General features: G+C 33.0%; 1 protein-coding gene across 5 annotated transcripts in view; it reads right to left on the bottom strand.

The window, feature by feature from the left end:
• Window positions 1-13,475, bottom strand: part of RIMS2 (regulating synaptic membrane exocytosis 2) — a 426,764-nt gene that overhangs the window by 324,709 nt on the left and 88,580 nt on the right. For 2 of the 5 annotated variants that reach the window (XM_090283466.1, XM_090283464.1), the window contains exon 3: window positions 3,207-3,218. The exons of the other annotated variants lie outside the window; for them this stretch is intronic. In XM_090283466.1, the coding sequence (XP_090139592.1) occupies window positions 3,207-3,218 (12 nt within the window). The remainder of the gene's footprint in view (window positions 1-3,206; window positions 3,219-13,475) is intronic. 5 annotated transcript variants of the gene reach the window in all.

A 13,475-nucleotide genomic window follows, 5' to 3' on the forward strand; every position in this document is an offset into this window, starting at 1 on the left:
GTCCAGGGCAGAAAATTATTCGTTAACATACAAAGGACTCATTAAAAAAAAAACAAAAACACTACTATAAATGAGTGAAGAATAGTATAGAATAAGCAAAATGCAAGCCCCTACATAAGAAAAATATGAAATCAGAAAAAAAGTCTCTCTTTACTAAAGGAATAAAATTTTGATTAAAGGGAATTTATGAAGCACTTGGACCTTACGTAAACACCTCATCAGTTACAAGTATCCATTAGCTGAACTCATGAGACTAAAATCCATTATGGATTTCATCCGCCCTATGTTTCCTGACATTTAGTACCAAAGAACACAGCTTTCACTTATAATACAGAGCCTCTCTTAATCTCTAAAAATAAAAACCCCATCTCCGTATTTGTATACACAGTTGAAACAACATTGAAGTCATAAAACATAGTTACAGTTAGATAGTATGGCTAACTGTGATGCTTTATAAAATGTACTTGTTAATCATTTAAGACATAAATTACTTTGCAGTGAACTTGCTAGACAAACTGCTCCTAAATGGTCATATGGAAAAGTAAATGTGAACAATTATCATAAACTTCTTGAAAAGGGAGTAGAACTATGTATTTTTTCCTTTTCTGCCTTATTCCAAACCCTTTGTTTTTCAACCTCATATTTAAAAACGTGGTGAAACTTCCAGTGCTTGATAAAGCATCTTGCTTTAATATGACTATATATTAATAAAAGAGCTTTTGATGATTCTAGAACCTCAACACAATGCAGCGCTTTCCTCTTCTTTGAAAGCATGGACAGTACAAAGAAGAGGAAACACAAATGGCTTCTAAACATGAAAAATATGCTCAACATCCTTCATAGTGAGATAAATGCAAATTAAAATTACAATGAAATTGGTAAAAGATTGAAAAGTTGGACACATGGTGTTGTCAAGGATATGAGAACAAGCATTCTCACATGCTGTTAGTAAAATTATAAATTAATATAACCTTTAGAGAGGACAATTTGGCATACTGATCAAAATTTGAAATGTTCTGCAATTCCATTTCAAGGAAGTTTTTCTACAGGTATACTTGTACATATGCAGCGTGACACGTGCAAAAATATGCTTATAAGATTTAAAGATTAGATACCTAGTTAAATAAATTGTGGTATATCCATATAAAATAATACTGAATTCACTAAGACAAATGTGATAGTTATATACATGTCAACATGAAAAATTTTCTAAGATATGGTAGTAAGAGATAAAATTAAGGTGCACAACATCTGTGCAAAAACTGTTTGCCTTGTCTGTTATCCTTCCTTGGCTATATCAGAGGCTGGCATTGGCAAATGTATCTTCCTTATGTTGTGTACAGCTTTTATCTCCACTGCCAGTATGCACATCATACTGCTAGTATGAGTGCACGATATTGCCTTTGGGTGGTGAATAGTCATAGATAGAATGTTTGTTATCCAGGCTTTGGGGTTTCATTTGCCACTAGCCACAGAGGGCTATTGAAATTTAAATTAGCTAAGATTCAATAAAATTAACAATTCAATTCCTCACACTAGCCACATTTCAAGTGTTCTATCATGAGATAGAGCCTGCTGTTTTTGATGGTGAAGATATAAAATATTTTAATCATTGCAGCAAGTTCTGTTGAACAGTACTGCATAAAGAGTGTTACAAAAAGGCCTGTTGCATTTTATTTGCAAGGTTCCAAATCCACATAAGATTAGTATACTTTTACCTGTTAGTCAATCCTTGATTTAAAATATAGACTGTTAGATTACAAAATCTTGTCAGGAGACTTGACTCGGGGTGGTGAACACACAATACAATATACAGATGATGTGTTAAAGAATTGTACACATGAAACCTATATAATTTTATTAACCAATGTCATCCCAATACATTCAATTAAAAAAAAAAAACTACAGACAATAATTAAGCCATTATGTATCCTGTATTAACCGTGGACACAAAAATAGCTCTAGAGATTCTAAAGGTTTTGAATTGCCTGAGTACTACTTGAGAGTCAGCCGGTATGGTTAGCCAATAGAAGGTTGGTAGATTCTCTAGAGCATCTACCCTGGGTTAATGATGATGCACAGTCTGGGATGTGCCTACAGCAATTAATCTTCAAACTGCCTCAAAAGATAGAATTCCGATAGGTAAAAAAATGGAAGGAAGGAAGGAAGGAAGGAAGGAAGGAAGGAAGGAAGGAAGGAAGGAAAGAAGGAAGGAAGGAAGGAAGGAAAGAAGGAAGGAAGGAAGGGGAATGGAATCAAGCAACCCTGAAGATCTTTTCTTTGGCTCAGAGATTTCCTTCTGCAATCAACTCAAAATTTGCCACCACCTACATTATCCCCAGCCTAGTAACTGAAGACTGGGGAGAGTATAAAAAGACTCTAACTGACAAAAAAAGAAGTCAGTGTTTAGAAGAGCTCAGCTAAATGATATCCTCTTTGGGTTTTATGCCAATTTAAATTTGGGAATACTTGAAAAAACCTCAAGTTTAGTTTGACTCATCAAAAAGATTCAGAATAGAAAGATTTTATCTACGTTTGCAGGAAGTCACCAGTCTGTAGAGCAAATCCAAATCCAAATCAAACCTCTAAGGGCAAGTATTGACAAAATAGTAAAACTAGGCTAGAGTTGAATCCTCTAAACCTAAATATTTTTAAATTATAATTATGTCTAATATTTAATATAAGGATATAAGATAGATACTTTACCAATCTCTAAAACATATTAAAATTTAAAATATGATAAATACTTATAATCAACTATAAATATGTACTTTAGAAAAACCCATGTTCAATATTATTGTGATTCGTTCATTATTACAAATATTGAATCTTGATACTAACTCAGAAGCTTCTTTTAAGCATACTCACCAGTACAATGATGAGTTTAGGAAAACATTTTAAGATTAAAAGAATTCTCAACACAATGAATAATGCTATAAGGTCTCCTTAAAAATGCTATTTTCTAAAGAGGCAAGCCTCTTTAAGAACCAAATAAAGTAATCAATTTTAATCTATAATATAATAAAATATATCTATCAGGAAAATCTAACAGCATGCTTAAAATATCTTAATGTATAGTGATTATCATGCATTACAACTATAACGAAACACTTAAAAGTATATAAACTAAATACAGCTATAAAATTAAAATTAGCAATAACAACAATAAGAAAGAAAATAATATTAGACAGAAAAAAGACTCTAACCACTTTGTCCTCCTGGTGTGAATATCCACGAAAGCAAGTTAGAAAGGACAGAAAAGACAAAACAAAAAAAGAAATAATTAATTCCATTCTTAAAATAAATAAGAGTTTTTAAAAGTTTCTTAGTGAAATAAAAATTCTGAAGAAGTCTAATTACATTTTGACTGAAATCTAAACATTTTAAGGGGAAAAATTTACTATATACTATACTATATACTATACTATACTTATACTATATACTAGATATATTAAGAATAATTTCTATAAAAGCAATTAGATACCCAAACATTAGAAAAAGGAGAATGTTCTTTCCACAAATGAAATCCTAATTAAATATTCAATTAACTAAAAAAAAAAAACTGAAAAATGTTAAGGAAAAAGGCTTCATGCACGAAGACAGTAAAATACTCTTTAATTTCATCATATATTAGCAAAAGTAGACAAAATGTATTTTTATACAAATTATGCATATTGCTTCTAAAAGTCATCCCTGTCCCATTAATTTTTGTCTCCTAAATTCATGACTAAAAAGAAAATACTAATCATAAAAGCCATAAAGATAAATTATTGATTAAAATTGATAATTTTGGGTCATAGTTTCCTAATATTGTAAATGTGGAAAATGAAAACTGATAAGATGCATGATTTGGTCAAAAGAACATTTTAGATATAATAAAATTAAATGCAATTATTACATTTATCTTTATTTAAGCTATGATAATATAGTAAAAGTGATAATATAATAATGACCTACTATATTACAAGGACTATATAAATTAAAAGTCAAAATCATGTGTTTTCAGGTTCCCTTTCTCTAAAATATGAGTGGCAGTATATACTTGTGACTAAGAGGACAAACTTTGCAATCAGAAAGACCTATCTTGAAATTCTACCTTTTAAACAACACTCCTAGCTGTATATCTTATGCAATTTCCTCAAGCTCTGCAAAACTTTATAGACTTTTTTGAGAATTAAATAAAATAGCATGAAAAGCTTTCAACACAGTGTCTAGAATATAGTTCTACATCTTATATTCTAGCCTATTAAAACATAGGGTATTACATAGATAGAACTGCATTATTTACAGTACTGTGTTCTTGACTGCTTTGTTACAAGTGTTAAAACTAAAGATCATATAAAAGCTATTGCATACAATAAAGGACATCTATCTATTGACAATAATTTAGTCCAAAAAAATCATTTTCAGAGCACTCATATATGTATCAGGCACTACACTAGAAGTCTCAGGTGTAAAAAATGAGTAAGTCAGTTTCTGACCTCAAGGATCTAAATATAATGAGAGAGAAATAAATCACTGCAGAACAAAAAGTTATTCTGAAAGCAAGGGAATAACAAAGCATTATGGAAACACAAATAAAAGAGGAAATACCAGGATTTAGAGAAAGGATTAAGAGATTTCTGTGATGTAAGCAGGGCTTTAAAGAATAACGATGAGAATGTCAGCAAGACCAGTGAGGGAGAACATTTTATGCAAAGAATATGGCATATGCAAAAAGCACAAAAGCACAAACAAAACTGGCCTGTTTGGAATATAAGTAGTCAGGAATATGTAACTAGATTATAAATGATACGTTAGAACTAAAATGTTCATGGTTAACTACATTAATATCTGTCTGGCAAAATGTCAGAAGCATAAAACTTTCACAAGATAACTCACATTGCAGAACTTTTTTAATTAAAAGAAAAACTTGAGCCCTGGCTGGTGTGGCTCAGTGGAGTGAGTGCCATCCTGCAAACCAAAAGGTCTCCGGTTCAATTCCCAGTCAGGGCACATACTTATCAATGTATCACTTGCACATCCATGTTTCCTTCCCTCTCTTTTTTCCTTCCTTCCTCTCTCTAAAAATAAATAAATGAAATCTTAAAAAAAAAAAGTCAAGCAAAATTTAAAAAAAAAAAAGAAAAATTGAAGTTATAACGAATAAATTTGTTAATAGTTAATCCCTCTTAACAGATTAAAACAAGTTCAATTTTAGCTATAACATATACATGAAAAACTTAGCTATAATATATCATGAAATATTACCTCTATCATATCTTTATTATGTTTCAATAGAAGGAAAAATAAACACAAAACCTACCATATGATTTATAAATAAGACATAGTATTAGCTATCAAATGAATATTGAGTGTTCACTACACTACAATGTGCAAGCTAAATAAGAAAAGACAAACCTGGAAGCAAGGAGAACAAATAAGAATTGTTGCAATATTTTGAGTAAGAAACAAATATCAGAGCAGTACAAATTATAGTAGTAGCAAGAGGAATGGAAAAAAGTGATTTAGAAGATATGACAAGTAAGTCCCTTTAAGACTTCATTAATGAGAAAACAGAGGATTACTTCCACAACGTGGCTTAGGCAACAGGGAGGATAAGAGGATGACAATTCCTTGGGGGTGGGGGGAAGGATATATGAGAAGCAGATTTGGGGAAAATAATGAATTCAGATGTACATAAGGTGAATTTGAGGTGCCTATTAAGCAGAGATTTTCAGCAGGCAGCTATATAAATGGATCTGGAACTCAAAAATAATTTGACTAGTAAAATAGTATCTGTAAATCATCAGAATATTTGTAATATTTGAAACTATAAGAGTGAATAAAACATCCCAAGAAAACTGTTAAAAGAAAAAGAAAGACTGAGGATGATGACCCTAATCAAAATGAACTGGCAAACCTTCAGAAGAAATTCAAAACAAAAGAATAAATATATCTTCTATCAGATTTCAGTAATACAATCAACTCAGAAGTTTCATTGTATTTGCAAAAGTGATATTAAACTTATTAATAATCAAATTGGAATTGGGTTGCTTGAAAAGCAAAGGTAATATACAAATATAAAATATTATCAAGGACCTCAAGACAAAGACTGATTAAAATCCCATGTAAATATAAATAACAGCTTAGTGTGGAGAACTATCTTTATTTCAAACATATGAATAATTTTTATTTCAAATGCATTTTCTTTAAAAGTAAATTTCAATCTGAATCATCTGGATATTTCCTTCACTTTTACACTCAGTTTGTGTGAAAATAAAAATAAAAAGACTAAATGGTTCAATTCAAAGATTTAAATTGCTTTATATATTTACATACATATTCATTATGGCAGACTCAGTTTATGTATGCAATAGGAATACACTAACCCAATATACAAATATTAAGGAATATTTGTATATTGAATAAGAAAATATATGTGATAGCATTTTATATAATACCTGACATATATAATATGTTTTTTAAATCTAATAACATAAAAATTATTGCAAAACAGTTCTATAGCTCTTACTGTGTAGCAACTACACATCTAAGTGCTTCATATAAATTTACATAATTTTATCTTCACTGACAGCCTGTGAGATAACTACTATTACTTCCATTTACAGATGAAGAAACTGAAGAAGTGATATTAAGCATCTTGTACAAGTCAACTAGTAAGTGCTGAAGATGGGATTCAAACTTATTCTCCCTTCAGAATTTGTATTGATGAGGCTCCAGGACAAGTTTACATGGTGAAAATGTGTTCCTTTACACTTGGTTTGATACATTATTTTGCCTCTTTCCACAATGCTAATATTCATTAGGAGGTATAAAATTTCCTAAAATTCTACAAGTCTGACTCTTTCTCAGAGTCACTACACTATCCTGCACTATTAGGGAGGTTGATATCAATAAAAGAAAACAATTCTCTTTCTTCCTCTTAAATTCTACAACTGTTTTCTAAAAATATTCTCACACACTCTAGGTTATTCAGTGTAAATACTTGAAATTGAGAAGCTTACCTGATGAAACCATTTACTTAACAATGGATGCTATAATTTATATAATTCTGATAAGTTTTCCTGCTTTACTTATTCCTCAAATTCCTATAAATACAGTTTTCTAAAATGGTGGTACCCTCAACTCCCCCCATGTTATATAAATGTGGGAAGGAATAAAAACCAAAGATTAACATACAATATGCTAGACATAGTAACATCAGAGAATTAATGAAGTTTGTCAATTACTTTTTTAAAATTACTTAAATAATAGAATATTTGGCTATATTAATATACTTTTCAGATACTTCAAGAATTCCATAGAGATCCCAGATATCGGAGGAGTAAGTGGAAGCTACATTAACCTCCCCCCAGGACCAATCTGGAATTACAACTAAATTGTGAAAAAATAATCCAGAAGTACCAACCGAACATTAGCTAGAGAAACGTTATAATTACCAAAGATAGAAGGAGCTGCATCAGTGTGACTGTCAGGGATTGCAGAGGAGGTGTGAGAGGACTAGCTGGGATCCCACAGGTGGCAGCTGAAGTGCTGGAGAGATATTTCAGTGGCCAAGGGCATCCCCCTAAGAAGTGTGGGGTCTCACCCCCAAGCTGGGCTCCCCAGCCTACAGCACCAGAGCTGGAAAGGAACCCAGATAACATCCAGCTGTGAAAAGCAGCAGGGTTTCTGTCTGCCAGGGAGAGATGGCCGGACATGCAGAAAGCCTACTAAAGGGCCAATGCACAAAATTTAATTAGCAGCCACCTACCCTGGGCTTCATCAAAGGGAGGGCAGAGTGGACTAGAGATGCTTGATGAGAGTCTGGGGTTGGTGGCTCTGGGGAGAGAATGGAGAGAACAGCTGCCAGGGTTCCTGTGCAGAGTCATTCCCCATAATGCAGGAACCATCGTTCTTAGGCAGAGCACTCCTCTCCAAGTGGCATCAGCCTGAAGGGAAGCAATAGCCCTGCCCAGAAGAATTACTCTGTCCCACCCTGTGGTTCTTAAATCAGACAGCTGATTACAGCTTGATTATATTAACAACTGATTGGTTTAATGGCTAATTAGTTCACCATCTAAGGCAGAAAATACAAAGAAGCAGCCAAAATGGGAAGACAAAGAAACAGACCCCAGATGGAAGAACAAGAGAATTCTTCAGAAGAACTAAATGCAAATAGAGGCAAGCAATTTTCAGATAGAGAGTTTAGAGTAATGATTGTAAGGATACTCGACAGCATTAAACAATACATATAAACCATAAAAAAGGGGCAGTCAAAAATAAAGAATGCAATATCTGAGATAAATAATACACTGGAAGGAAGGAAGAATAGGTTAGATGAAACAAAGGATAGAATCAGTGTTTTGGAAGACAAGGTAGAAAAAAAACACTCAGGCAGAGCAGCAAAAAGAAAAAGGGATTTTAAAAAATGATGAAAGCTTAAGAAACATTTTGGACAACATGAAATGTAACAATGTCTGCGCCATGGTAATACAGGGGAAGAGACTGAGCAAGGGATTGAGAACCTATTTGAAGAAATAATGACTGAAAACTTCTCTAATCTGGTGAAGAAAATAGACACACAAGTCTAGGAAGCTCAGAGAGTCCAAAACAACTTGAAGCCAAAGAGGCCTACACTAAGACACATTATCATTAAAATGACAAGGCCTAAAGACAAGGAGAGAATCCTAAAAGCCACAAGAGAAAAGCAGGTAATTACCTACAAGTGAGCCCCAATTAGACTGGCATCTGATTACTCAACTGAAATATTTCAGGCCAGAAAGGAGAGGTGCAAAATATTCAAGGTGATGCAAAGCTAGGACCTACAACCAAGGTTACTTTACCCAGCAAGACTATCATTTAAAATCAAAGAAGAAACAGGGAGCTTCCAAGACAAGAAAAAGCTAAAGGAGTCTGTTAACACCAAGCCAGCACTGCAACAAATATTAAAGGGCTTGCTTTAAGAAAAAGAAGAAGAAAGAGAGTAAGAAAAATAAATAAATAAAAAACAGGAAAACAGTCTAACAGTAAAATGCCACCACCTACATAGCTATCAATAATCACCTTAAATGTAAATGACTTAAATGCTCTGACCAAAAGATATAGGGTAGCTGAGTGGATAGAAAACAAGATCCAGGGGAAAGTAAAAAAAATAAAAAATAAAAAAATAAAAATAAAAAAGAAAACAAGATCCATATATATATCTATGCTGCCTCCAGGAGACCCATCTCAGATCGAAAGATACACACAAAATAAAAGGGTTGGAAAAATATATTTCATGCAAATGGAAAAGAAAAAAAAGTTGAGGTAGCAGTATTTATATCAGACAAAACAGACTTTAAAACCAAGGCTATAGTAAGAGACAAAGGACACTACATAATGATAACAGGAACAATCCAACAAGAGGACATAACCCTAGTAAACATTTATGCACCCAACATAGGAGCATCTAAATATGTGAAGCAAATCTTGATGGACATAGAAGTAGATTGACAGAAATACAATCACAGTTGGGGATTTTAACACGCCACTGATTTCAATGGATAGACCTTCAGAAAATCAAGAAGACAACAGCCTTAAATGACAGACTAGATCAAATGGATTTAACTGATATCTTCAGATTATTTCACCCCAAAGCAGCAGAATATGCATACTTTTCAGGTTCACCTGCAACGTTTTGTAGGACCAAATGGCTTCACAGGTGAATTTTACCAAACATTCTGAGAAGAACTAACACCTTTCCTTCTCAAACTATTTCATAAAATTCAGGAAGAGGGAGGGGTCCCACACTCATTTTACAATACCAGCATTACCCTAATTCCAAAACCAGATAAAGACAATACAAAGGAAAATAATTATACGCTAACATCCCTGATGAACCCAGATGCTAAAATCTTCAACAAAATCTTAGCAAACTGAATACAGCAATGTATCAAAAAAATCATACAACATGATCAAGTGGGATTTATTCTGGGAATCCAAGGTTGATACAACGTTCATAAATCAATAAATGTGATTCACCACATAAACAAAAAGAAGGAGAAAAACCACATGATTATATCAATAGATGCAGAAAAAGCATTTGGTAAAATCTAGCACCCATTTATGATCAAAACTCTCAGCAAAGTGGGATTAGAGGGAACATACCTAAACATAAGAAAAGCCATATATGACAAACCCATTGCCAGCATCATATTCAACAGGCAAAAACTATAAGTGTTCCCCTTAAGATTGGGAAAAAGACAGCAATGTCTTCTTTTACCTCTCTTATTCAACACAGTGAATAAGTTCCAGTTAATCAGACAAAAACAAGAAATACAAGGCATCCAAATTGGAAAGGAAGAAGTAAAACTAACTGTCTTTACTTGCAGATGACATGATACTGTGCATAGAGAACCCCAAAGATTCTACCAAGAAACTATTAGAACTGATAAATGTATTCAGCAAAGTAGAAGGATACAAAATTAATATCGAGAAATAAGTTGTATTTTTATATGCCACTAAATAACAGAAAGGGAATTTAAGAAAATAATCCCATTCACAATTGCTACAAAAAGAATAAAATGCGTAGGAATAAACCTAACCAACATTAAAGACCAGTACTAGGAAAATTATAAGACACTGAAGAAAGAATTAACATCATTAAAATATCCATACTACCCAAAGCAATCTATAGATTCAACACAATTCACATTAAGATTCTAATGAAGTATTTCACAGAACAAGAGCAAATATTTCAAAAATTTAAATGAAACCATAAAAGGCACCACATTTCAAGAGCGATCATGGGAAGGAAGAACAAAGTTGGAGGAATCATGCTACCCAATATCAAACTGTACGACAAGGCCATACTAATCAAAACAGCATGGTACTGGCATAAAAATAGACACACAGATCACTGGAACAGAATAGAGAGCCCAGAAATAAACCCACATCTTTAGAGCCAATTAATATTCAACAGAGGAAGCAAGTACAGATAGTTTAGTTAATAAATGGTGTTGGGAAAATTGGACAGATACATGCAGAAAAATGAAACTACACCACACACAAGAATAAATTCAAAATGGATCAAAGACTTAAATGTTACATCCAAAAACATAAAAATCGTAGAAGAAAACGTAGGCAGCAAAATCTTGGACATTGCTTGTAGCAATATTTTATCAGATATATCTCCCCAGGCAAGGGAAACAAAAGAAAAAATAAACAAATGGGACTACATGAAACTAAGAAGTTTTTGCACAGCAATAGAAATACATCATCATCACAAAAAAAAAAAAACCATAGAATGGAATAACATATTCGTTGATACATGTTCTAAGGTGTTAATATCCAAAGTTTATAAAGTACTTAAAAAACTCAATACCAAAAAAACCAACAGCCCAATTAGAAAATGGGCAAAGGACCTGAACACACACTCCTCCAAAGAAGACATACAGATGGCCAATACTGTAGACATATGAAAAGATGCTCAATGTCACTAATCATCAGACAAATGAAAATTAAAACCACAATGAGGTATCATCTCACACCTGTCAGAATGCCTATCATCAGTAAATCAACAAACAACCAGTGCTGGCCAGGATATGAAAAAAGGGGAACCCTTTTGCACTGTTGATGGGAATGCAGACTGGTGCAGCCACAGTGGAAAGCAGTATGGAGTTACCTCAGAAAATGAAAAATGTATCTGCCTTTAACCCAGTGATCCCACTTCTGTAACTATATCTAAAGGAACCCAAAACACTAATGCAAAAGAACAGAAGCACCCATATGTTAACTGCAGCATTATTTACAATCACCAAGATATGGAAGCAGCCCAAGTGTCCATCAGTAGATGAGTGGATAAAACAACTATGGGACATTTACACAATGGAATTCTACTTGGCTGTAATAAAGAAGAAAATTTTACCCATTGTTACAGTATGAATGGACCTGGAAAACAAGATGCTAAGTGAAATAAGCCAGTCAGAGAAAGACAAATACCATATGATTTCACTCATATGTAGAATCTAATAAACAAACTCAACAAAAAAGCAAAACAGAGACAGACTCATAGATGAAGAGCAGATGACAGCTAGCTGGGGGCAGAGAGGTTAGGAGGTAGAGGGATTGAGCAAAAAAGGAAAAGGTCTGGCTGGTGTGGCTCAGTGGACTGAGTGCCGGCCTGCAAACCAAAGGGTTGCAGGTTTGATTCCCAGTCAGGACACATGTATGGGTTGCAGGCCAGGTCCCCAGTTGGGGATGCACAAAAGTCAAACACACACTGATGTTTCTCTCCTTCTCTTTCTCCCTCCCTTCCCCTCTCTCTAAAAATAAATAAATAAAATCTTTTTTTATCATAAGAAGAAGGAAAAAGGACTCACGGACATGGACAACAGTGTGGTATTACTGGCAGGAGGGATGTATAAGGGGACTAAATGGTAATGGGGAAAAATGCAATAAAGATTAAATTTTTAAAAAAATTACATGAGTAATCCAGTATTAATTTTAAAATCATAAAACGTTTAATCACCCCCCAAAAAACCTACAAATCAGTTAGACTGATGCTTTCATTTTACAGATTTTAACACAGAAGCACTAAGACATGACATAACACATCAAACTAAAGTCATACAATATCAGGGAAGGAACTAAACTTGGTTCTCCTAATTTTCTCAAATGATGACACCCTCTTCCTGGAGACTGTCCAACTTTTTTCCCAATATACTGGGTTCTAGTAATTCTATGAAGTCTGAAAGAAAATTCATATGATATGCTTGCCTTTGATGTAAGGGTAATGATTGCATATTGCACTAGCACACTAGCTACAGACTTGCAGGTAAGCACAATAGCTTGAAATTTTAAGAAAAGAAAGGAATGGCTTAGAATATTAAAAAAATACTCTAACCATTATTTTATCTCTCAATGCACAATTTAAATATTAGTCATTAAAACCACTCATATAAGTGATACTTAATGACTCATTTACACAGAAGCATGTCAATATTATCATTCCATTCTTACCACCTGATATACTGAAAACACATATACCAATATATTTAAAGGACTTTCTCAAGCATCGGTTTCTGTTATAGTCATTATAAAGTTATAATTCATTCTGCTTCAAGTCTGATAATTCATGATAGAAAAATTCATATGTTACATTTATAAATTAAACAATAAATTTCTAAAAATGTATGGTCTTTATCCAAATTAGATTAACCTTTAAGCATGTGGTAATTTATTTTTCATGCCAAAAATTAAAAGAAACAAAAAAATTAATGATGCCCATATTAAAGCTTAAAATAATCCTTATTGTAAATTATCATAATCTTTCCTACTAGAGTAAGCATTCTATGATTACAAAATAATGTCTTCCTTATAAAGTCATCATTTTTTAATGTGACTAAACATATAGCTTTTATTAATGGGATATCACCTTAGAAGGAAATAAATAGAAGCACTATTTCATAAAATCTTATACTGAAATTTCCATATGTCCTTCACTTCATTTA

The sequence above is a fragment of the Furipterus horrens genome, unplaced genomic scaffold, assembly GCF_987537825.1.
Source record: "Furipterus horrens unplaced genomic scaffold, mFurHor1.1.pri manual_scaffold_7, whole genome shotgun sequence".
Lineage (NCBI taxonomy): Eukaryota > Metazoa > Chordata > Mammalia > Chiroptera > Furipteridae > Furipterus > Furipterus horrens.